This window comes from Colossoma macropomum, unplaced genomic scaffold, assembly GCF_904425465.1.
Source record: "Colossoma macropomum unplaced genomic scaffold, Colossoma_macropomum, whole genome shotgun sequence".
NCBI classification, from domain to species: domain Eukaryota; kingdom Metazoa; phylum Chordata; class Actinopteri; order Characiformes; family Serrasalmidae; genus Colossoma; species Colossoma macropomum.
In genome coordinates, this window is record NW_023494793.1 from 7,210,486 (window position 1) to 7,237,564 (window position 27,079).

General features: G+C 38.9%; 1 protein-coding gene across 1 annotated transcript in view; it reads left to right on the forward strand.

The window, feature by feature from the left end:
* The window catches only part of nol4la (nucleolar protein 4-like a), a 68,587-nt gene that overhangs the window by 17,153 nt on the left and 24,355 nt on the right, over positions 1 to 27,079 (forward strand). The window contains exons 2-4 of the mRNA XM_036578314.1: positions 9,325 to 9,477; positions 17,313 to 17,424; positions 20,478 to 20,587. Coding sequence (XP_036434207.1) covers positions 9,325 to 9,477; positions 17,313 to 17,424; positions 20,478 to 20,587 — 375 coding nt within the window. The remainder of the gene's footprint in view (positions 1 to 9,324; positions 9,478 to 17,312; positions 17,425 to 20,477; positions 20,588 to 27,079) is intronic.

A 27,079-nucleotide genomic window follows, 5' to 3' on the forward strand; every position in this document is an offset into this window, starting at 1 on the left:
TGTATATATTAGAGTGAAATGAAGAGCGAGGTGGGGCAGGCAGTCCGTTACAAGCAGAGGAGAGCAGCCTGAGAGCAAAGAATTTAGGATATAAAAAGTGTCAAAACATTTTCACACAGTAAGAGAGACAGACAGAAAGAATGAAAATAATAAAGAGTTTTAGAGAGATGGAAGAGGGGAGAACGAAGAGGACAAGACAAAGAGAAAGAGAGGGAGAGAGGTGGGAGAGAGAGCAATGGGAGTAAAAGAGAATGAGAGAAAGAGGGAGTAAAAGAGAAAGTTAGAAAGAGAGACAAACGGAAAGAGAGAGAGAGAGTAAGATAGTGGGAGAGAGACAATAAGACAGGAAGGGAGGCGAGAGACAGTAAGATAGAAATAGAGAGAGAGAAACTGAGATAGGAAGAGAGAGAGGCAGTGAGATAAAAAGAGGGAGAGAGAGACAATGAAATAGAAATAGAGAGAGAGAGACTGAGATGAGAGGGAGAGAGACAGTGAGATAGAACGAGAAGGATAGAGAGTAATCGTGAGACAGAGAGAGGGGGAGACAGTGAGATAGAAAGAGAGACAAACAGAGAGACTGAGATAGGATGAGAGAAAGAGAGACAGTGAGATAGATAGAGAAGGATAGAGAGTAAACATGAGATACAAAGAGAAGGAGAGAGATAGAGAGACAATGGGATAGAAAGAGAGAGACTGAGATAGGAAGAGAAGGAGAGAGAGAGAGACAATGAGATAGAAGAAAAAGAGGAAGGGAGAAACAATGAGATAGAAAGAGAGGGAGAGAGAAGGAAGGAGAGAGATGGAGAAAGAAGAAAAGATAGAGAGAATTTGAGTTAAAATGATAGAAAGGGACAGAGAAATTGAGAAAGAAAAATATAGATAGAGAGAGATGGGAAGACAAAGAGAGAGAGACAGTGAGATAGAGAGAGAGAGGCGTAATGTGGATTTAATGAAGGGGCTTTATGAACTAACAGAGAAAGGGAGGAGGGGAAGGGAAAGCACAGAGGAAGTAACGAAAGAAAAAAGAAGATTGCGCTCCATCATTCTCTGAAAAGAGGGCTTTTCCACTTTTCCATTTGGGTCTGTTCTCCCAGCTGATGGTCTGGCTGGAGGAGATGACCTGTTGTCATATTTGCAGTGGACTAATCTGAATGCGGTGCTGAAACCTGCGCTGTTGACACAGTCCCACACACACACACACACACACTGAAGTTGACTGCCCCTCACCAGCACCTCCTCAAACATACATTACATGCCTGACAGCTCGCTCCCTCATTCATCCCCAGATGGTTCAAACCAGCCCCACCATTTCCCTCTTATGTATTATAACTCGCACAAAGAAACACATTGATTTATTGACGTGGGAGCATGTAATGATTCATGTTTGGGACATCACTGTCTGAAGATTATGAAAGACCATAAAGGGAAGTGCTGTGGTATCATAGAGGTCATATGATACATTTGTTCATATGTGCATTCATATGGCAAATAATGATCATTTTTAGCATTTATTTTTTATATCATTTTGAAAATACGAGCTCTCTTTTCCATTGTGCGAACATCTTGTGACGAGTGGACCAAAGTGGCTTGGACAGTTTACTTACTTGTTTATCTGATCTGATAGTAAAATTACATTAGTGTGTTCTTATCAGAGCAGATGAAAACTCTTCTTGGTGCTTTAGATGGTGGGTAAGTGCTACAAATCTCCTTCAGGAAGCCAATGAGTTACAAATTCTATGCATAGTAATAGATACAGTCCTGTGGCCGCATGTACAAGACTTGTTTACACGTAAAAGTGTTGCTTTGATTTACTTTCAGATGTGTACATTGTTTCATGTGAATAAAATACATTATGTCAACACTATTCTTGCCAAAAGTAAGTAAACTGAGTGTCAGACATTGTGTTTTTGCAGCACACAGTCAAATATTCAATACGGAGGAGGAGAAGAGGTGAAATAAAGTTCTCTCAAACTGTTTTGTTTGAACATCCATGGTACATTATGTACCAAAAACACACATAATTCATACTTGCTTTTTAATTCTATGTGATACAGAACTGGGCCTGGTTGATATCTAAACAAAATTAGCTCAATATCTTCTTTGTGCTAAAAACATGATTATTGATTACCGCAAAAACGCACAAACTCACACAGCATGTGGCATGTTGCATAAAAGCTGTATGCTTACAATAATTATGAAAGTTACAGGTTTAATTTGGAAATAAAGCGGTAATGGGATAAATTTTCAAGCCCATGCACATATTGCTAGGGTTGGTTGAATTTGCATGAATTTATGATTCAAATACAGCTGTTTCTGTTACTGTGCCTTTAAGACCGATATATGTAAATGAGCTCTGTTCTAATTGGCTGCCTTGTATTGTGGCTCATTCAAAAAGCAGTCCGGACTAAAACACCCCTTATCACTTTAGCATGATGGGGCAGGACTAAACCGCTGTAGAACGAATGTGTAAATGAGTCGGTTTTCAGAACATCACTTTATGATTTATGACTTTATGACAGTGATTTTAAAATGGATAGAATAGTATGCTTAGAAACAATGTTTACATACTACATCAAACTTTTTTGTTTTAATAAGCATGGAAAATTTGTTCTTTCATGATAAAGGCCTCTTAACATATTGTCAGTATTGACATAAGGTAGATTTTCATCCACTAGTTATTTTTGTTATATCAAAAAAATATATTTAGACACAACTGTATTGTATCCAACCAAATTATGACTTTTGGTAGTCGTTACCATTAAATACATGTTCCTAACCCTTGTATTTTGTATGAATTGTAATGTTTGTCATCAAAATTTCATGAGGGAAATGGAATTTGATGAACAATTTTGTATTGTAGACTACCAGGGGGCTTTCCCTGTTAGCATTGCTCCTTCTCCTCAAGCTGATTGGCTTTTTTTATTGAAGGGCAGGACTTTCCCTGTAAACGGACGCCATGTTTAGCGTTACAAGCTTTCTCATTCATATTTTTTAACCAGCGACCGTCTCTTCATTAACATCTCTGACACTACTGCTTTGGCTGTGTTGACCTCCAAAAGGACAGGGCTTCTTATAGCAGCACTGAATAGCACAGCACAACACTTTTATGACTTTTAACTTGTCTTCCCTGCTGGCTATACATAAACACATGATGAGGGACTGTTACAATCTTTACTTTTGTGTAACATAATGTTAGCTCCTTGGCTAACCACTAGTCACCCCACACCAACCATGCCAGTTATCGACCCTTATTTTGCTACAGATCAGAATACAAAACTATGCTCTGGTGAGTAAATAAGTATCCAATACATTTATGTCTACTTTGTATTTTGTGTTTTTACTGTTTATGGTAGGCGTGTTAGCCAGCTTGCTTACTGCTAAGTTAGCTACTTGGCTGACTGCAGCTACACTGCTGTCAGTCATGCAAGTTTTCTGTGTATTTTTGCCAAAGATAAGTGTGCAGCTGTTGCGCTGTATATAATTATCTGATATACTTATTTTCATGTTTGAGTTTTTACTGTTTATGGTAGGCGCATTAGCTAGCCTGCAAAATGGAAGATCTTTTTCATTGCCAATCTCCCAGACCAGGCTCGGTCACGCCCATTTTGCAAGGCGATGCAAACTAGCAAATATCTAGTGCGACTGTGACTTAAGAATGTATTCCAGCATCATGCCTGCATTGCTGTATGGTCTTATATGGTGCAGTGGATACGATAAGGACGCTTTGCATGGAGAGGCCATTACAGTTAGGCCTGTATTTGAGTATTGTTCCATGCTGTGGTGCTTCGCTGTTTTCATCTCCTCTCTACACGGGATGTTTTGCCCTTTTCATTTTAAATATTTGCCGGATCTCTTCTTTCGTTGGCCCGTGTGTTTTCGCGTGTGTGTGTGTTTGACCGACCCAGCTGCCTCCTCACTGTGCACCCCCCACTACCCCTGTGTGCAGGACTGTTCAGCAAGTCAGTGCACTGTGTGTGTGTGTCTGTGAGACTGCCAGAGGGGGGTGGGGGGTCGGAGGCGGCCGTTCGCCGAATCAGCCCCTCCAGTATCCTAGCAACAGAGCTGTTTGGAGCGGGACGGGGAAAGAGAGAGAGATAGAAAGAGAGAAGCGGAGCGAGAGATGGAGAGCGAAAGAGAGCGAGAAAGAGAATAGGAGGTATAGAGAGCAGGAGAGAGGATAGAAGGGATGAATAATATGCCACATCTGGAGTAAGCAGTGGCTTGCGGGATTTAAAGAGAGAGAGAGCGCGGCGAAGAGAGATGAGTGGAAAAGGAGGGCGTGCGACATAGGGAAAGAGACAGAGAGAGAGAGAGAGAGAGAAAGAAGATAGAGCTTTAGCAGGGAAATGCTGATTGCTGCTGCTGACATTTCATGGTGCTTCTTTAAAATGATGTGATGATGATGAAACCACACACACACACTGGCCCACTGAGCAGCTGCTGTCCTCTGAGACGCACACGCACACAGGCGCACAATGTCCCACTGTACTGCAGTTTAATGATTAAACATAAACACACACAGTTTAGACACATGCGGTTACACCACACAGAGAATAATAAGTCAACCTGTGAATCTAAACACAGAGTACAGATAATTGCTAGTGATAGTACCTGTGCTTATAGCGGGATTATTCTCCACTCCAGGATGTGCCCTGGGACACCTAGTGCAGCTATGAGTTATTTACCATGCTGAAGAAGGCCATTTCACCAGAATGTAATCAAGGGACTGACAAATGACTCTTGGCTGTTGGAGATGTGGCTCTTATTTGTATAGCTCTGGAGGACAAACACACTTTCAAAAATTCATTTCAAAAGCAACTTATTGGTCTTTTTAATCAAGATATGTGCAGCAGTTTTACAATTTTACAACACTTTTCAGTGCTTCCACTATTGGTACATCGATTAACCCTTAAGAGCTTCATACTGTTCATACATACATTGGGTCATTAGATATTATACATATTACAAATGTATCTACAAAATGCCATGTTGATGTAAAATGTTCAGAATGTTTTTTTGAACTTAAAATACTAAAATATATTTTGTGATTTTTTTAATTATTTAGTGAGTATGTATGCATTAAAAGGTTAAATATTCAGTCAGAAATATTAATCTTAAGCTTTGATCTGGGCTGCCATATAAACCCTTAGAGGTCAAGAGTTATTGCTTTAGTTTGTCTACACTATCCAAAAGTAATTTTGTAATTACAACATTAACTACATATTAAGTTAGAAAGTGAATTACATTCGATTCAGTTTCTGTATTCAAAGCTTCAAATCTGCAACTTTTTTCTGAAAATGATCATTTTTTTTCCCACAAAACAAAGCTGTACACACGACAATAATGTTTCATCCAATTCAAATCATACACTTATCTCCGGTTGTACTTAGAAACCCAAATGTAATTTAAATTAAATGTTTAGAATCTAGAGAATCTAGATTGAGGCCTAGCTAGTCTCTACCTCAGATGCTGACCACAGATACAGTACATGGAGCATCTGATATTTCTTAAATGCTAAGCTGGCCAAAACTATGGGATTTTCTCAGTTAAACTCTGATTGGCTATCCGTATTTATGCACTTCCGTGCACCAGTTTCAATCTTTAATGACATGTCTTTTACAACAATAGAGAGTAGCTGGATTGAGAAATGGGCGAAGTTCATCACGTTTTAAAGTTATTCAACAGTTTTCTTTGAAGCATTTTGTATCTAGTAGATTTGCACGTTTGTCAGCACATACCAAATTATTTCCTGTGGGCCTGTTTTTGCTGCAGCTCTGGCACTTGCGACATGTCGCTCGAATGGCTCATTCCTGTCAAAGTAGGTGGTTCTTCACCACGTTAAGCATCAGAGCATTTACATAATAGCATTCATCAGACTCTCTTATCTGGGGTGGCTCACAATTTAATCATGTAACAGAGGTAGGCGAATGTAGCATTAGGAGTCTTGCCCAAAGAATCTTATTGGTATAGCATTGTGCATTTGTCCTAGTGGGAAACCGAACCCTGGCCTGCCACATGGAGGGCGGTGGTGTTACCCACTACACAATATCAAGTGCTAAAATACACCAGGCTCTCTGACGACTGGCAAAATTCTGGCTTGCGAGACTAAGGCCTGGTTAGAGCAGTGTGTGTGTTGTTGGCCAGGGTTTGAGACAGGGTGAGGCACTGGTCCTGTCGGCCATCAGCCTGAGGTGCTCCCACCTCCCTGCCCTAGTTTAGTCACACATACTCTCATCGCAGCCTGTGATGTGCCCTCAAATTGGGGAACAGGGGCTTGGGGTGGGGAGACGTGCAAGGGAGGATGTGTGTGTAAACAACCGGAATGGAGCAGTAGAGCTGATGTCGGGATGTTTGTAGGACAGAAGGAATCAGAGCTTAGGGCTGAAACCCACACATACACTCCTCCCCTGCAGCTAAAGTTATGGTTTTCTTCTCAAAAGTCTGCATCACATCATGTCCTAGAGGAGAGATTTCTGAAAGAGTTTCTTATAACTCAGAGAGGGAAAGAGAGAGAGAGAAAAAGAGAGAGACAGAGAGAGAGAAAGGGAGAGGTAGAGAGAGAGTGCTCTAAACTAAGATGGGACCACATACGCTCTTGGTTTATGGACACTGTATTGTTTCCTGCTGTAATGAACGCCGCGGTGGGGACAAGTGTAATCACATGTATTTTCACTGATACGAATGTAATAAGGGTGATAATTATTATTAGGAGCAAAAGCACATGCACAGGAGGACGGCTGGAGAGGGCCGGATTAAAGCAAGCCCGTTCTGTGCGCTGGTTTTAGTTGCCATAGCAACGTTCATTACCTGGCACTCGGGAGTGAGGAGCGAAAGAAAGAGAGGGAGAGAGAGAGCGGGACAGATAAAGAGATGGATGGAGGGAGACGCAAAGAGGCAAAATATCCAGGAGAGAGGATGAAGAGAGAGCAAGCGGAGGACAGGGAGAGAACAAAAGAAAAGCATCCAGCAGGATTGGAGGGGAAGAAAGAGAGAAAGAAGGAGAGAGACAGAGAAAGATGCTGTTGTCCATCTATTCTCTTGACACCAGGGGACCAGCCAGAGTCATGGGAGTCCATGCTCCTCAACACACCTGCAGCAGGTCTTACAAAAAATAGAAAGACAGTATATTTGGACAAACAAATATACTTCCCTCTGGCTAGAATCTCAGATTCTCTCCTTTATTAGCATTATTAGTGTTATTAGCATAACTGAAACCAATCAACACTTCTTGTGTGTGAGATACTGCCTACTTTAGTACACAGATTAACTCAGAGATGAAAACAGAGAGGAAAATGTAAACATAGTGCAGCAAAATAAACTTAAAAATGCAAAAAGGTTTTAATAGAACAATGCAAAGCGAATGAGGAAGAGAACAAAGAAGGAGAACAAAGAAAGAATGAATGGCAGAAGAAGAGGGAGAGGAAAAAAAAAACAGGTGACAATAAGGCCCGTGTGGGACCATAGAGCCGGGCGCTTGTTGTAGAGATCGGAGTTTCAGCAGGTGTCACATGACCCGCTGCCCTGCGCACCTGCCCGAGAGAGTGCGAGCGGTTGCCATAGCGACGGGGTCAGAAGCATGGAAAGCAAGGTTGTAAAGGGGGCCTGTGGCGGGAGGTGGGGCGGCGGGTGCATGTGTTTGAGCGCCGCACAGAATGGTGTTATTTTAAAAATGCTGCAGGGAGAGCATCTAAAAACCACACTCGCTCTATCTCTCTCTCTCTATCTCTGCCTCACCGAGTGGCACATTTCAGCATAGAAAACCCTCTTCTAGAGGCCTCTTGTGTTTGAGTGCTAGATATTAGGTTTGGATCAATGGAAAGGGTTAGTGACTGGCTTGATTTTAGGCCTACATGAGATGCCACTGATGGTAATATTCATTAAGCACCTTAGGGCTTGACTGCAGATTCTGGGTCGTTTTTTTGTGCCTAAGGCCAGTTTTAACCAGATATAATCTTATCTTAAGTGACCTTTCTGGTTAACCTTTTGAACTCTAGGCTTATTATTCAGTTAATTAACCCTTTAATGCCATATGTCGGGCCACACTTAATTTCCTCACTCTTGTAAAAAGCATAAATGACATATTAGTTCCCTAGTGATTGCTGAATAAATCATAATAGATACAGAAGTATAAATCTTAAGATAAATACTAAGTAATAAGGGGTTTATCTTAAGACATTATTCAGTAGCTACCATGGATAATTCAGTAACTGATATGAATTATTTGGTAACAACTCATATGCAATGTGATTTCAAAAGGCTATAATTAATTACTATGTAATTATTTTTTTTTTGTTAATTGCCAGTTGTGTGAAGATTTCAGGATGAAAAGACCAATAGAAACGGTCCAAAATGACTTGGAATAGAAACTTGTTGCCTGAACTTGTTGCATGAACTTTTTTATTCTTCAATTATGGCGTTTTTCAAATGACCACCATTTAAAAAAGTACTAGCTAGCCAGAATTGCTGTCTGTGGCCCTCACGTACCACCAAACGTGGAGTAAAGAGTAAATCAGAACCTGGAACTCCTCCATTGTTGCCACTGTTAACTGTTAACACTAGATTTGCGTGAGAAATCATGTGACCACACAAGCTAAAGAAACCACCACCTCCTTTCATGGTTCTCTGATGTGATGAGAAACGGATGCAGGTGCTCGACCAGCAGATGGATAGCTTTGTTTTCCGATTTGTAACCATACTATGCTGTACCGAACTACCTGGTAGAAAAACTCCATAAAGTTACCATTTTGGAGATATGATTTTGTTATAATATTGACTATATGTAAGCTAAGTTGTTGTGACTATGTCCCACATACGGACTCTTAGAGTTTAAGGTGTTAAAACTCATTTCTGCTTAGAGATTCTGGCCCCCAAAAGATGCTTCTGCTCACTGAGAGCAAATTGATGCCCAGGACGAATTTAGCAGTGTGTCATCATAGCTATCATGGCTCATTGGGCTTGTCTGGATGGCTCTGCATGCAGATGCTGGCTAGGCAACTTCTCCATTCTCTGGGGTATAATGTTCATACAACATTTTGTTGCTGTTGTAGTAAGACCTCATATCTCCACAACAGTAACTTTATAGGAAAAACATTCAGAACATCTTTAAAATTAATGTTCTTAAAAGTTTCTACTTGTCCACAACTCAAGACATGTTCACACAATGTAAAAGGCAGCTGGCATTTTCTTACTTTTGTTTCCCAATACTGCTTGTTTTTATTCAGAATGTGATAGTCAAGTCTTAGTAGTGTCCATCTTAATAATTCAAGCTGTGAGCTCAGGCTTATGTGTCTAATCTTTGTCCTCTGTCTCCTTGTCCATCTGCAGTGTTCTGATGGTGGACAGTCGCAGGACAGCTCGCTGAAGCGGGTGGCAGTGGTGGAGGATTTCTTCGACATCATCTATGCCATGCATGTAGAGATGGGCGCAGATCCAGGCAGAGCACCCAAACATGCTGGCCAGAAGAAAACCTACAAAGCGGTGAGGAAAAGTTCTGCACTAATTTAGAGTTGAAAATGCACAACATCCAAGCAAACTGTGGTAGGTTTTATTGAGTTGTGATACCATACTTATCCAAATGGGGCAGCCGTTATGACCAATGAAGAGTGTATGGTCTGTTGTTGGTAATGTTGGAATGCAGGTTAACCCCTTAGACCACAAGGGCTGTACATGGGTCCAAACTTAAATTCCTTACTCTCATAACTACATAAATTACAGTTTTATATTAGTTACCAAATAATTTATAGTACTCAATAGTATGTCTTTAGATAAATAAATGAAATAATAGTCTGCAGTTACAGAATTAATATTGTAAAGCATTAATAAAGTGGTATTCCTTGTATTCAGTAGGAATGTAATGCTACGTAGAATTTGAGGTTCAATACGATTTTCGATTTTGAGATCAAGATTCGATTCTGTTTTCGATGTGCTAAAAATGTTTTGATTCTGCAGGGTTTTAGTTAAATTCTGCATTGGGCTCAAGTTTCCCAAAAGTGTCTTGGTGTTAAGATCATCTCAACTGATAGAAAGAGTGTTCATTGTGAATCACGCTCCACCATTTGAGATTCATCTTTGTAATAAGATACTTTTGGGAAACTCAGCTCAGATCAGTTTGGCTCAGATAAATAAATTGTCATTGTCGGGCGTGCTAGCTCTCTAACAAAAGAAGCCCCCAAAACTGCAATGAATGAAATTAAGTGACCAGGGGTGTGTTCACTGCACATGCCCCTGCCCTTTTCGGCCCTTTTTACTGTGATAGGATACACCAAGATGTTTGATTGACAGCAGCTTTCACAAAAAGTGGCAAATGAGAGACCCTCAGAAGATACTAAGGGAGGTATCAGTGATACAGTTCTAAATTTGTGTATTTAAGAATAAGTTTTAAATACATTGTTTCAAACATTCATTGTTTGATTTTTTTGATACTGATACATTCAATATTAAATCATTACAAAGTTATTAAGCTTATTAACCTAGTCATTAATCAGTAACTATATATTAGTACAGTAATATAAATAATAAAAATATGGAAAAGTAATATGTCTAATGGCCCTTAGGAGTGTGGCTAATAGCACGGCTAACAGTGGTTGGTTCAGGCTGTTACTACTATCCAGAGGTGGAAAGTGGCAACTTACAAGTAATTGTAACAAATTACTTGTAACAGTAGAATTAAATCATAGTAATTTTACTTTTAATTGAGTTCATTTCTTATAAAGTACTTTTACTTCACTGCTTTAATTTTGAATAACTGTTACAAAGTAAAAATAAATGTGCATTTCAGCTCATAAACCAATTAGAAGAAACCCTAGTTAAATTTGACAGATTCAGTTCTGAAAGCCAATCAGAACAGAGTAGCCCCCAGCAGGAAACACTGTTGTAACAAAATAAGCCCCAAAAATCACAACACCTAGAATTATTAAGGTACCTTGGAAAAAAAGGCCACTCATTAGTACGTGGGTGTGTGCACTGCACAATCCTCTCCCCATTTCCCATCCACTTTGCTCTGATTGGATGCACAAAGATGCCTATTTTTAATTGACACTTGTTTCCACTAAAGGCAGCAAAGACCCTAATCTGAGAGGCCCTCAAAAGAGACTGGTGTCCAAATTCAATACACTGTTTCAAACATTATTCATATTTTATTTCATGATACTGATACTTGAAATTGTCACACCCTTATCATTCAGTTATTAGCTTTAATAATATTATTCAGTAACTACTTCCAACTCTAAAACTTATATGTAATATGAGCCTCTGCAGTTTAAGAGGTTAAAACCGAGGTGAATTAAAATATGAATCTAACTAAATAAATAAGATGCTTTCCACAATTGCTATCTGGCTCTGCGTTAAAAATGAATTTGTAAGCATCAGTACTTACAAGCAAGATAAGAACATTTTATATTAACTGAGTAATGTCCTAGGTTCCACATTCATAGATCGCCATACAGTAATGTGTTGAATATGACTAAACAATGTATTGAATATGCAGATTTCTCATGCCACAGAGACTTTAACCATCAAAATGTGCAATCTTGTATAACATATGTCAGCGATATGACTGATTTAACACTATTTCATAAATGCCTAATGGCCATTAATATATTTGCATGGCTAATAGTGGTCGATTCAGGCTGTTGCTGCGGCAACCGCGGCCATCTTGCAGCACCTGTAGCGCTATTGTTTGAGCTGGGCAGCCGAGAATGCTGTAGACCAGGCAACAAAGCGCAGTTCAAAATTATACATAAAATAAGGACCTAGTTCACTGTGTCTGTGGGGTTTTATTCTATGAAATGCTCACCTACAGATACATTTAATATGCCGTACTGCACCCACAGCCTATAAGGTGTCCAAAGAGGATGGTAGTGAAGCCAAGGGAACTCAAGAGCCTCTGACTCGGGAGCATATTATTGCATCTGGAGGGAAGGACACCCTCACATTTTTTCATTTACTTCATAGCGCCTCTGTCCAATTTCATTTCCCTCGGCGAGTGATACAGAACGGCTTATCGGCGGCTTCTAACAATGTAAAGCGAGTGCTTTGTGTGTGAACAGCTCTCTCCTCTACCTGAGTAGCAGGTTAAAGGAGCCTGAGGGTCTCTGAGCTGTACTCCTTACTGACTCTGTCTGAGAAGGGTTCTGAAACACTTGGAATACATATGTAGCCCTCTAAAGGTCGATGTGAACATTTTTAACGTGCAGAACTGCTTCACTGGTGCAAAATATATCATTCTGCCAATGACTGGACATTTTTGTAAAATTAATGATTTTTAAAGCGATGATTCATCCATAATCACATTTTCACAATTTTCACCTTCACCAAAATGTGTTAGATTAGTAAAGTCATGTTTGATGTTTTGACACCAGTTAACTGTGTGCCTAAATTATTGTATACCTAAGGCCAGGCTGGATTGTTAAAGGGGAATTTTGCCAATTTTTCAGAATTGAATTATCTAACATAATTAAATCACTTAAATCAATGTCATTCAGATGGTTTGAAGTTAAATGGGTGATTGTAGAGAAACTTTCCGACTTCGATTTTCTTTTGATGGTGGTGGTAGGACCCAGGGGTCGCAATGTCTATGCAAATATAAGCATTTTATTTACTATCCAAAATGACAAGTGAATCTACATGTGTCTTCTGAGTTTTTGTATGGAGTGTTGATGATGATAAAGTAGTGGACATTTGAAAAATTTTGTGACTCTTTGGCCTTACAACACCCTGCATGTACCTCTCTGCCATGAATAGCTTTTTAAAAAGTATATTTTAGGCTAAAAGCTTATCTTGAAACTAGCATAAAGTCTCAGGCATCAGGGAGCGTATTCAAACCCATTTTGTTTGATATCTTTCTGTAATGTAGCTTTTAGAGGCATTAAGGTCTTTGGACGTTTGGTTCCTATTAGCACCACTTTGGACAGTTCTGACTTGGTAAGTTTCTCAACAACAGAGCATTTCATATCAAAGCACTTTGACCCAATATGTTTACATTTTAACCACTGAATTATACGGGAATGTTGAAAAATCAATGGAGTTCTTCTTTATGTAATCTCATATAGACTTGCTTATGTGGTTTCTGACATTGTATTACATACTGTTATCTAAGAAGTAGACACATAGCTAAAACCAATGCAGTGTTATTCCTAGTAAACTGACCGCCTTGAAGCAATGGTTTTGGCCAAAAAACAAATGTACAGTTTCCCCTTGCTTGTGTAAATATGATTTTTGACTAAACCGTGCTTTAAATTTGGCTACCAACCGTAGAGGACAGTCATGCAAAGCAGTGCTTCACTAAGCCTGCAATTTTTTTCTTCAAACCTTTACAGTCATGTTATTGTAATTAGTAACATACAGTGTCCTGGTCCAAAGACATTTTGTTAAGTTAAGTTAAACACAAATTCTACAGAGAACACACTTCTTCACACAATTACTGTTTATTTGCTGAATTTGAACGTGAATTTAATGTAATAAAAATGTGGCCTGTGCAAACGTTATGGCACATTCTGTATTTTCTGTTTGTTTTCAGTAAAACATATTATTTGACAGGGAGTATTCAAATATTTGCATACAACTGTATTTAGATCCAAGATCTTCTGCCGTTCATGTCCCTGTGACTTCTATGGGCCCATACCAGATAAGCACTCTAAGAAAGGCCTGGTACGTACAGGCCCTGAGCTATGATCCCACAGTGTGTGAAAGCAGGTGTCAGGTTCCAGCCCCCGTCGAGATCTCTGCTAATCACCTAATTAAAGCAATTAGCCGGCTGATAGGTCTGTTTTTGACATTTGGCACGCAGAGTCCCACACAGACCCGCTCAACTGTCCATCACTGACGCTAGCCGCTATCTTATTGCCCTGAGTGCTCACTGATTGGCTGTGACTTTTAAAATCAGCTGTGACTGGCAGAGATGCTCCGTGATTGGTGTGATTTGCTGTGGTTGGACAGGCTTTGATTGGCTGTAATCAGCCGTGACTGACGGTGATAGGTTGTTTACCCCAACTCCACCTCTGTGCAGAGGTGTTAAAGGAGAAGCATTGTTATTTTGAATCCTTTCGTCTTACTTTAACAGCTCTGCAGTTGAGCAATGTTTAGTATTTTCAAGATTCTGAGTTTCAGAATTTTAATGTTAGCATCCTTGGCTGAAATGAACATGTATGATTTGGGCCGATTTTGAAAGTGACAGTTATTAAGCTCTGAGAGGCTGATTGAGACGTGAGTTGTGTGGCTCTGCTTTTTACATTTTAGGAATGGGATCAGCACAGATATGTTTTTACACATTTTACACTGAGACACTTCAGCAGTTCGAGATTTGTCCCATTGGCCCACTATTTCCTCATCCTGTCAGCGTCTGTGAACTCTGCCCTCTTGTGGGTATATCATGTAGCTGCATTTATTTGACACTTTTGAGATGGGCTGTGCAAACTGTTTTAGAGGTACTTACACTCCACCCATCACAGCAAGTTTAGGTCTAAAGGAGCGTTTCAACCAAACATGCTAACCAGGCTAGTATGCAGCAATTAGCATGATTATTTGCATACTGCATATTCCTCTTAATACGGTGGTGCTTATATGTATTTGTAGCTGCGTTAGCATGTGTGACTGAATTGTTCCTTTAAGGCTGTCAATGCAGTGACTCTTTTACTAGCTCATGTTTAGTCCTGGAATCAAGTCAGGCCCAGTTCCAGAACAAAATAGCTTAGAAATTAAGTGAGCGTACACACTAGGAAAGTGCGTAGTTATTCAAAACTATAATAATATGTGCTTCTGGCATTTGTTTATGTTTATATTACAAAAATTAAGCAGTTCATGAATTTACTGGAATATGTATTATTCTTTAATTGCTACTTTGTGGAGACCACACACAGAAAAAAATTAACTGGGGCTCATTTAAGTGACACTTCACGTGAATAACATAATACAATAGCTTTGTATAATAGACTTCAAATACTACTTTTTTTAAATGAATGCATGTGCATGATAGTTAGCCTAATTGCTAGATAAGTTTGATTAATATCCCATGACATGTGCAAACATTTACGACAGAGGGTGCTAACTGCAGAACCATTTAGAGCGAACACACAAATGTGTCAGGCTTTATCAGATGTATAAGGGCTATTTATATTAATTAGTCTTCATACTACACTTCTCAAGCCCTTCTACATATCTGTGTGCTATGGCGGTGGTCCTATGTGTTTGTCTAAGTGCATTTTTCCAAAAGCACAAGGGTGCAAACAATTAAAATAAAGACTGGTGGAATGCAGGTTGAATGCGGACCTGACTAAAAAGGGAATTCTTCCAGTTTTTTTTTTTTTAATTAAGTGATGGTGATAGGAACCAGAGGTCACAATGTCTACAATACAAACATAGCCATTTTATTCACTAAAACCGCCAGTGTCATCTGAGTTTGAATGTGTAATGTTGGTAGTGGTAAAGTAGTGGTTAAAAAAACTAAATAAATAATAGTATATTTTCTGTTGACACTGTGATTGCTCACAACAGCCTCTCTGCCAGGAATGGATTTTAAAAAGGTTTTAGGCCAAAAGTTTCTCTCAAAATTATTATGAAACGATGTTTCAAGCATCAGGCCGCGTATTCCTAACCATTTCATGTAATAACTCTCCGTGAGGGAGCTTTTAGAGGCATTAAATTCTTCAGATGTCTGGTTCCTATCACCAGGGCTGTGAACAATTCTGACTTTAGTACAGAGCATTTTACATCAAACCACTCTGAATGACTTTGTTTACTTCTTAACCACTAAATTGTGCAGAAATTTTGAAAAATCGATAGAATTCCCTTTTAAGCAGAACTTTCAGGAAGGGCTTTGTGTTAGAGAAAGGGATCGGATCAATGCCTGTCACAACAGAAGAAAAATGTACAGGCCTAATGTGGTTCAGAAAGGAGGAGAGAGTTGAGCAGGAGAGAGTTGAGGAGGGTAAATGTGAGCCATGCGGTTGTGTGTGTGTGTGAGAGAGAGAGATTTGGGGACTTGAGAGGTTGGATAGGGGTCTGTACCCTGCCCTGGGGCTTATGTTCACCTCCTCTCCTCAGCCTCTGCCCTGGAGAGAGCTGCTGTCAGGTCTCATAGCGCGGCCAACACAGCAAGGCCACGAGGGGCGGGGTGTGTGTGACTGTGGCATTCTGGGAGGTGCGTGTGTGTGTGTGTGTTTTTTCCCTGGGTGGCCTTTTCCCTCTGCACTGCCCAAGGCAGGAGGAGCCTGCTGTTACTGCTCCTTCTATCTCTCTCTCTCTCTCTCTCTCTCTCTTTCTGTCTGTGTGAAGGTCGCACATAGAACAGCAGAAGAAGAGAGCGAGAGAGAGAGATAGAGAGAGAGAGGAGACAGAGAGAGAGAGAGAGAGAGTGAGAGAGAGAGAGAGGCCAGGCTTTAGCACAGGATAAGCAGCTGTCTTTTGACAGGGGACACAGATACTGTAAATGTTCGGGAAATGTAACCTCTTTTTTCTGCTCTATGTAACATTAAATACTGCAGTGTGTGCAGTTTGTTTTACTGTAATTCCTGTTCAGCTTTCAATAGTCAATCTATTTATGCTCCATCTCTACTGTTACCAGGTTAGACAAACTTTACAGAACGTAGACCTCTGAAGTTGTGTGTCTGTCTGTAGACAGCATCATGCCCACATTAGGAGCTCTGGGTCTAAGCTGATTTTTTTTTGTGGCAAAAATGAATGTGATTGACTTTAAAACACCAGTCTGTTGTTGGTTATATCGCATGTCAGTCATACGTCCCTTTCCTGTCAGCGTAGGCTATTCTTGCCACGTTAAGGCAGAAGTCTTGCTTGTGAGTGTGAAGCCATGGCTAACATTTACCAACATACATGTAGGCTAAACACAGGGATAAGAGGTACAATTAAGTAGGCTACATATAAAATCAGTTAAGTAAATGTCAGACTCAGAATTTCTATATTGCAAACCTCCCCCCAAAAAAGTCAACTTAAAAATGTTGCTGCAAATTTTTAAAAATGCGGCAACAATCACAAAAAGTGGGCACAAAATCCTGGGGAGCCTGATGGGTGCACCGTAGAGCATGCCAGCAGAAACTATTGCAACACAAAAAGGTGACTGGATGAATATGAAGTCTTTGCTCAGTCTCAAAAAATACCAAGCCACAGTTGTATCTCTGGTCATGTTTAGGTGTTTATACAGTAAATCAGTCTTGTGGGTATGTGGATATTAGTCATAAACCTGTACACACCACTACACGTGGGGGCGGAGCATGAATAGGTTGATTGCACACCCATACCTCGAAAAAGGGATCCTGTGATTCCTTCTTCTTATCTTCTCTCTCTCTTTCCCTGGTGGCCAGATTGCAGAGACGTATGCCTTCCTGCCCCGCGAGGCGGTGACCCGCTTTCTGATGAGCTGCGGGGAGTGCCAGAAGAGGATGCACATCAACCCCAGTACTGCAGAGTTCAAAGGTCAGACTCCTTTTTCACACCTCCAAGCAAAGAAAGATTGAAAGATTGACACATTCAAAAGTAAGCTTTAGCTTTTCCTCATAGTGTAATTCCTGGACATTTATGTGATAATGTTTATGATATCAAATTTATTTAAGACACAAGTACTTTTCCTGCATTCTTCACAACCATGATTTTGCTGTACATAGAATATTTGAGACTTTCACTCACATGAGATGAGCAGAAATGAATGAAAGTTTGATGCAAGAAAGCTATAATTCAGTTACATAATTACACCATATCATACATTCAGCTTCTATCTAACCATATAAACACATCGCTTCTTGAGGCGATGAGCCGTGGCATCAGTTCACAGTCTGCTGCCAACACATCTGCTTGCTAATACACCGATATTTAATTCCTTGTAGGAAAGAAGGGAGCCATAATGAAATACATCCTTTAACATCTTATTTATTTACAGTCATATGCAACAGTTTGGGCACCCCTGGTCAAATGACATGTATTGTTGATTTGAAGTGGAAATAAGATAAAATAGTATTTTCTGAATTTAACATATTGGGAAAAAAATTAAACATAAAATGTGGCTTGTGCAAAAGTTACAGTGCATTTTATAATTTATATTTTATTTTTTCCAGTATGTTAAACTCAGCAAATAAATAGAAACTAAAATTTGCAGAAAAAAACGGCATGTTTAAGTTTCCTATAGAGGATGTTTTAGCTGATTTTTACTTTAAATCAACAAACCACATCATTTGACTAGGGATGTTCAAACTTTTGCGTGCGACTGTACACCCCTGGGCAAAAAAATGGGCCAAGCCCAAAATGCTAATGGTTTTTACTGATGGTTTTGGCTGATCAGATTCCAGATTTAAACCCTATAGAGAATATTTGGTCTCACATTAAAGACAAACTAGCTTGGAATATTTTTGAACTGTTTGAAACCAGCAATGCTGAATGGAAGAATACTGATTCTTCTTTCTGTAAAAGGCTGTCTGCAAGCCACAAGACTTAAACATCGACAGATGTCCCATATTAAGTTGCTTTACCAGTTTCTTTAATGATTTGTTGGTAAGACCATCAAAAGCTTCATTTTTTTGCCCAGGATTGTATATATCCTGATATGGTGTGTGGTGTTTTTGTGCAGATATGGTCCAGCCTTATTATTTCATTATAATTATTTCATTATACTGGTCTACAATACATACAGTCTATTACAGTCGGTAGCCCATTAGATACTTCATCACAAAGACATGACGTCTGACTGCTGTTAGTCACGTAAGTGACTAATTCACTCTGTTAGTCAAGTTCCTTAACAGACACTCTGATGCTGCTGAAGGGATCTTCTAGGATGTCATTTTTGAGTATAGCTCAAGTGAAACAAGCACTGAGTGAGGTTCTTTAATGAATTAAGGTTAAATCCTCCTCTGCATCTCATGTTTAACCCCAACTCCCCCATCTGGCCCCCAAAAACTCTTTGTACTGTTACACAGCTTTGTCCTGTTATTTAATAGTGTGAGAAGGAGCTTTAGAGTCAACAGACCTGTATGAAACAAAGGCAAGTCAGTGTTTATTGTGTTTGATTTAACAAAGACCCAAGGGATTTTCAATAGGAGTTTTGGTACTGGATTGATTTTCAACATCGCCCTCCAGTGGACAAATATTGAATTTGTGCTTGAACCCAAGTGTTCCACCTGCACATATTCATAATCATTTACATATTGTCTCTGAAGGAACAAAACCTTGTATCTCCATTTTCGTCTTTTTATGCTACCTGTCATTTACATTGTGTTCATAATGAACGAACCAACAGAAACAGCCCAATTAAATCTTGTTAATTTAACTTATGTTAAAAGTTGGGAATTTTTTTCTTTCTCCTGTAGAGTAACCTTTTTGGGAGATGCAAGGTTTTGCTCTGACAAAGCAATTGAATAATACATCTCTGTTTAGGGGTGTACATCTCAGACATCACAACAATTCAATTTGGTTCTGTACGAAATGACTCAGTATGCTATAAAATTTTAAATTTCACCACATTTGTAAAACAAATGTGTTGAATTTACTTGATTTAAGTGTGCACTTATTTTCCACATTAATAAAATAAAATAAATACAACAAATAGATTAAAATATAGTTTTGTATTTCAGTTGATTTACTCTTGGCAATAATTGTGCTGATGTACCATTAAATTCATGTGGAAATTTTATAGGTCTACACATTCGAATCAAGCATGCATTCTTAGGGCATGATTTAATTCAGTTGTACACTGATACAATACACTGAATACACATGTAACTGGAGGAATCACTTACACTGTAGTGGAATATAGACAATGAAACCAATACACCAAAGTTTTTACAGTTACATTTATGTTTGAAAATAGCCTGAGAATTTTATTTTGGGCAACAAATGAGTGCATACTTTATTGAATATCAGTAGCACTTTACTGAAGGGCAGTGTTCACAACACAACAGCTACATAAGCCTTTCATAATAACTAATAATTTTTTTAATATAAACCAATATAGACATTTACAAAGGCTTAGTCCAGTGAGCATCCGATGTCATGTTTAGCCCTTGGAAATGTAAACCTTATAACTTCACTGTGAATGGGTGGAGCTAAATTGCTGTAGGCTGCTTAAGTGTATACATGTAGAGGTTTTTGTGGCATCACAGTAACAATGAATTCAAACTGTGTTTCAGCTTAATGTCCATATACACTATGGACTGGGGAGCGACCAGTACATTGTAAAGTTTAACAGTGTTTGGATACTTCATCAGACTTTTCTATTTCAAGAAAGAGAGAAAAATAAATAGTGTACATGCTGAGGGTCAACTAAAATGTCTAGAAATAAGTTGGATCTTATAATAGTCTTACTTAAAGGATCTACTAATGAGTTGATTAAGTTTAAGGTGATTTCACTTGCCTACACATAATTTTTTGCACTGTTTATAAAACCACTTTATATGTATGATTGTGTAAGCGGATGTATGTGATTATGTTTACGTAAATGCAGCAACAATGCTGAGAGACTAAAAGAGATTTAACTCCCACAGAAAATGACCGGCCCACCTCTCTGGTCCCGGACCTCATCGACTACAACATGCCTCTTACTGCCACCTACCTGAAACAGATGAAACTGCAGTGCATGAACACCAATGAGCAGGTGAGAGCAGAGTGGTGCTATATACTGACCAAACAGAGGAATAAACAGCTTTATTACAGTTTTATAAAAAGACTTTGTTTATTTCTTTTAAACACATAATTGCACACTAAGAATAGATGGAATGATTAATAAATGCATGAATTTATCACTATGAACCAAGCTGGATTAAGTGTTTAAAGATAATGAAGGAATGAATGAATGAATGAATGAATGAATGAATGAATGAATTTATTATTGGCCACAACAGTGTAAAACTATCACAATATTTTCTATCACAAAATAATAAAATAAATATATGTTTTATTATTTTGTTTGTCACTTATCTGAAAGGAATTGTTAAGGTGAGAGGGTAGGGCGTGGGGGACCAGTCATGGGTCCCTAGCTAGAGATATGCATTTAAGGGTTAAGATGTGTTGGTTGGTGTTTTTTGAGGTCACTTCACTAGCTGTTCAATTCCATTAATTTATCCACTGAATTTGCAAGGCATTGTAGAATATTCATGTGTTAAATGATAATTCAGGCATTTTGGCAATTGTGTTTTTGGCATTGTGTCAGCCCTGCTAAAAATGGAATGCATGCTGGTCTAAGCTGGTCTATACTGGTTTATACTGGTCTGGTGCTGGTTTAGCTGGTCACCCTGCATGGTCATGCTGGTTGACTAGCATATCAGCATCCAAAAAACAACACATGCTGGTTTTGCTGGTGATTAGCATATCAGCTTCCATTGCTATTGACCAGCATGCCAGCATCTAAAACACAACATAAGCTAGTTTTGCTGGGTGACTTGGTATGCTGGTCTATGCTAGTTTTTCTTGCAAGAAAGCTAATAAATGCTTAGCATTTGACTGTAGTGAACATTGTAAAGAAATGCTTCAGTAAACACAGATGTATGCAACTGCCCACGTACCCCAGATATTGTCAATCAGCCAAGACATGTTTGGTGTTTAAATTTTGCTTCTTTAGTTTAGTTATGAGGCTAACATTGCTAAAAACACTAGAAGTCAATAGGCACCCAAATCTTTTACATAAGTATGTCGCCCAAAATTTTCCTCAAACCGCATTTAAGACTTCATAAGAACACACAAACTTGCCAGTGTGGATTAGCGCACAATATGACTTACTGTGAGGTATGATCGTTATACTATAAGCATTACTTAGGCATGTGGACTCATGATTTCTGTTTTTTCATTTTATAAATAGCTATTAATGTCCAATTTTCAAAAGATATATGTTTATAAATAGTAACAATAGAGATCCTGAATGAAATGTAGCATCCATATATTCACATGACATGTATTTAAGAGGAAATCAGAATTCAGCACAACACTAACACATCTATGTATAAAATGGTCATAGTGTTGAGCTACAAAGTGATGTTTTGTTTATATTTATATCTCAGTAAGTCATACTGTGTCCTAAACCACATCGACAACTCTGCATGACCTTAATGAAGACCTGGATGTGGTTTGAGCATAAAATGTTTTGGAGATGTATTTACAGCAAAGATTTGAGTGATTATTGACTACGAGTGTTTGTAAGCGACATTAGCCAGTGGAACATCAGGACTGGCAAGGCGGACAAGGTGACAGGATGCAAGTGCAAGACTAAACGCTAAATATAAGATGCAAAATAAAGCAAGCTATGAAAACTATAATTTACAAACCACACAAGCTAGGCAGAATACATAAATGCTGGCCAGAGAACAAAGGAGACAAGGGGGTGTATATGGACACCCTATTGACCAGAGACACCTGAGAACAGTAAAAGATGGTGGGGCAATAGACTAAAATCAGTTGTGTAATGATAACGGAGGCAGGACAAGGAAAGAGACAATATCTAAAATAAAAACAAAGGCACGTGACCAAAGAAAACAAAAGCACATGACACAGAAAACAGACTAGACTGGGGCAGAAACAAGCAAGGGGAAAGATGGACTAGATGGAGTCCCTGACAGCCTTATAACTCTGGCACTAAACTAAAAATGCAAGCATGGACACCAGACATGGCTAATTAACTACATCTGGAGCAAATTGAAGTGGACACTTGTGTAAATTGGATTTTTCACCGAACCATTACTTTGAAGTCCTTCTTTATTGTTGTACATTTGGCCAGAGTCATTTTCTATGGAGTGTACTCTTGGTGGACGTGAGCTCTCGTTTAACTGTTTGAAAAACAAAAAACACTTTGCATGTAGTTTGAACGTCATGATGTAACATACATGCGTCACATTCATTTATTTTTATTGTTTGCACAATAGTGACATTTATAGTCTGTGCATAGTATGTGATATTACACATGAACAAAGGTTTACATATTTTATTACAGTTCCTCACTTCCAATGTGGTGCCAAGTTGAGTCCTATATATGTAGCCAGAGTGTCTAAAATGCTTTTGAATATAAAAGCTGTACAGTTCTATACATTATGGCACAGGCATGGGGGCTGTAATGTGCAGTATGTGGTTGTCAAGGTAAACTCCTATAGCTTTGGTTGCCTCAGCAACAGTATGTACCTGGGTGCCTAGAATAGCATTTCATTACAAATACCTCTCTCTGTAGAGCTTAGACATGTGTCTGTATGAAATGAGATTTCAAAAAGCCACCTAACTGTTATTAAGTTGTGCATAGAGACCTGTTATACTGATCTGCCCCTTCCAGACACACTGCAGTTTTTCACTGCTAGTTAAAGCATAGCCTTGACTTATTATTGAATCTAACTAGTGTAAAGGATGCTGGATTTTAGTTCATTAAGCAGGACATGTCTAATAACAGGCTATTTCACGATATTAACACTAGGAGGCACTGTTTACCTGCTCAATATGGTGTCCAGAGCGCGTGTCAAACATCTACATTCATCATAGGCAGTTAGGAGAAGAGCTTGAGCAGTTTTCAGCGAGATCCAACATCTAAATGGATGAAGAAACAAGGTTGAGGAAAGCAGTGATCGTGTTGGATTATTCTGAAAGATGCCCGTCGATGAGATAATTCTACTGTCTTCAGGTGCTAAAGAATTCTCTGAATCTAGTGACAGGAATGCAAAAGATTTTAGCACAAATCTGAAGATTTTTTTCAAATCAGTCTCTTTTGGCTAAAAAGTGATGTTTTATTACTTACTGCATCATATTAAATCTACTGTTTAGGTCACAACATGGACTACTGATATATCTACCGCCTTCAGTGTGCTGAAAAATTCTCGGCACATAGGCAGGTATACAATACTAACCTATTACCTGAGCACAAACCTTAAAATTCGAATCGGGTTTTTATCACTTAATGTATTTTATTAAACACAATTTGTTTAAACTAAAAAGTTTGACTGTGAAAGTATGAAAATTATATATAATACAAAAAAATCAAATAGATCCTAATCCGTCTATTCGTTGTTAGGTGTAGGTTTACAATACTTAATCACTTTAGATTAATCGGAACTTATTCCGTGGCGTCATAATACATGTAGTTTGGGACCTGAATGGGTTAAAGGGGACGGAGTGGGTGAGGAAGCAGGTGGAGTCACAGCTGTCAATCAGCGCCGTAGCTCCGTGTTGGCCCCGCCCCCTCCCCCTCCTCCGGTGCCAGTGGGAGACTCGAGTGCTCAGAACAGAACTAGAACCACCGGGACACTGAGGGAGGAAAAGCCCCGGGGTTTAAAGCGCTCTCACCGGCTTGGTAAAGGAATTCAAGCGAAAAGATTAGACCTGTTAACAATGAAAGGTAGGTGATAAACAGTGTTTTTTGCCTTCCTTCATTAATTATGAAGAAATGGGATGCAGCCTCCTGCCTGTATCGTACCGAATGCTAACGTTAACCTCTGACAGACCGAACTCAGCCCGCTGCGGTTTGACCTCGAACATCTCGAGGAGCTTTAGCATCCAGGCTGTGTTTGGGTTTTTCTCGGAGACCTGTAGAGACACAGTTAGCTTGTGGGTAGACGGGGTAAACCCTGTAAGACCTATACCTGCTTACTGCTTCTTAAAGCCAAAGCACATGGAGGGAGCATTTCTGTGCTGACCTTTGAACGAAATTTGAGAACTTCATGTTTGCCGTCTCCTTCAGCGCTGTCGTTTCCCTCTCACTCCTTAGGCCTCAGATATGTTGACATGCGTGATGTTCTTCTCTCTACTGTGTTCTTGGGCTGAAAGTTGTGGTACTTCTGAAGAAGTCATTTTTTCTGCTTTCACTTTCATGCTTTAGGTCGGTTTAGATGACCAGTATGAATTCAGAATTAAAATAATTTAATATTATATCAGTGTGTTTTTTCATCTTTACAGCACTGCTCACTTCCACCCTCTGCTAAGCACCAGAGATGTTGACGCACAGGTTCACGCCTTGGTTAGGGCTCTGCTCACTCCGTTACTCCTTTCCCTTTTTACTGGTCCCCCACCTAAAACCCTCAGCATGGTTTTTTTTATTTTTTTCAAAACTCGGCTACTGCAATCACACTAATTAAAGACCACATACATTTGCATATAACTTCTGTTCTCAGTCAGCTACGCTGGCTAATAAATCTATTCTTAAATTCGGTGCAGACTGCTTTATACCACTGTCAGAGTCTCACATGAGCTAAACCCCCTCTCATCTAGTTCAGCTCCTTCACCTTCACCTTGAAAGCCCTCCTCATGCCCTCGGGTGCTTTAGCCCCTCAGACTAGGCTTTCTTCCCTGAGTGGTAGGTCGTTCAGTGCCATGTGCCACCCACACTCTAAATCAACTACTCTAATATAGCCATGACTGCTCTTCTCCCAGAACTACCCTGAGCAGCTTTAGGTTTGCTCGGTGCTTCTCCAGCCTCAGTCTTTTTCTGTTTATGGTGCTGTTTCTCTGTAGCTTTGTCTTTTTGTGTCATGTGCTATTTTGTTTCATTGATTGTTTGCTCATTGATGCTCAACAAAGCTACTCTACAAACAAAATCTAAGATAATAATAATAATAATAATAATAATAATACTTCTCATTGCCATTGCTAAAGGAGATTCGACCCTCCTTATATTCTCAAATGAACACCCAGATTGTGACTGTTTGGGGAGGTTTTCTAACCCCCTTCTTCAAAACCTGCTTGGACATTCCCCACTTCGCCCAGTCCTTGGATGAATTACTGCATGTAAATCACACTTCCCTTTCCTCTCTCACCATAACTGCAGAGCAGTACAGCTGCAGTGCTGTTAAAACCTGTTGGTTTTTTTTCTAAAATTGTACGTAGTGCTACCAGGAGAGCACAGTGTGCACTACTACCTTTGAAACAACAATGCATGCAATCTGCATTAAATCAATAAGTAACTCTGTGCGCATGTGTGGGTCTGTGTCTGAGAGAGATATGAAGAATGAACACTCCCGCAGGACAAAAAAATGAATTAAAGGCACAGTACACATCACGACACAATTCCATACTTCTATTTTTATGCTGAGGACTTGCTTATAAGTGGTCCAACATCTACAACATATTAGTGTTTAATCTTCCATTTGTGTTTATCAGCTTTTTGTAATTTCTCATAAAAAAGGATCCAGAAATACACCTATGACATAATTTTAGCTAAGCATAATACTTGACACATGTAATCTAACATTTTTGTTAAAATAATAAACTATTATTACTTTTACAGCCTGTGCTTTTATTCTTTATTAATCCTTAGAGTTTGCAGTTATTGCCAGCCTAAATAAAAACATGCTGAAACTTTCTTGGGGGGTCACTGTCACTGACAGACAAAAAACCTTGTACCTGAAAACTTTGTAAAAAAAAAAAAAAAGATTCATAGCTTTTAGTGGAGGTTAATTTAAAAGGATGTTTTTCTATTTGTCCATTCAACATGAATTTTTTATCCAGTGACATTTCAAATTATGTCAAAAAATTAAAAGCAGCACCCATCCATCTATCTATCTATCTGTCCATCTATCTATCTATCTATCTATCTATCTATCTATTTGTCTATCTATGCATACATATAGCTGGGTGATACAGCAAAAAAATCAAAACATAAGCTTGTCGGATGTGATTCCTGCAGTCTCTGTGCTAGACAGAGACTGTTTTCGAGAAAGAGAGATGAGGAGCAAAACTATGACTATGTATATTTATTTGTGTATGTGTGTATATATATATATATATATATATATATATATATATAAAACTTGTAGTGGAAGTTAATATAACAAGATTTTTTCACAAGTAACTCTGTTTCTGTTAGTCTACTTTTTAAATGATGCAGAAAAAAGGTTTTTGTGTGACAGCTGTGATATGTGTGTGCGTGCGATATGTGTGTGTGCGTGTATGTATATATATATATATATATATATATATATATATATGTATGTATTAAAAAGAGGGGTGCATCTCTGGCTCTGTTTCTGTCTTTCTGTAGTAGACCAATAGGTCAATTAAAATTATTTGTCATGTAAATTAATAACTTATCACTGTGGATTTATTAGAAAGGAAAATTTCAATGAATTTTCGAGCAGTCATCACAATAAATTTCAGATGAATTAATTCTCACTTATTGCTCATTGAA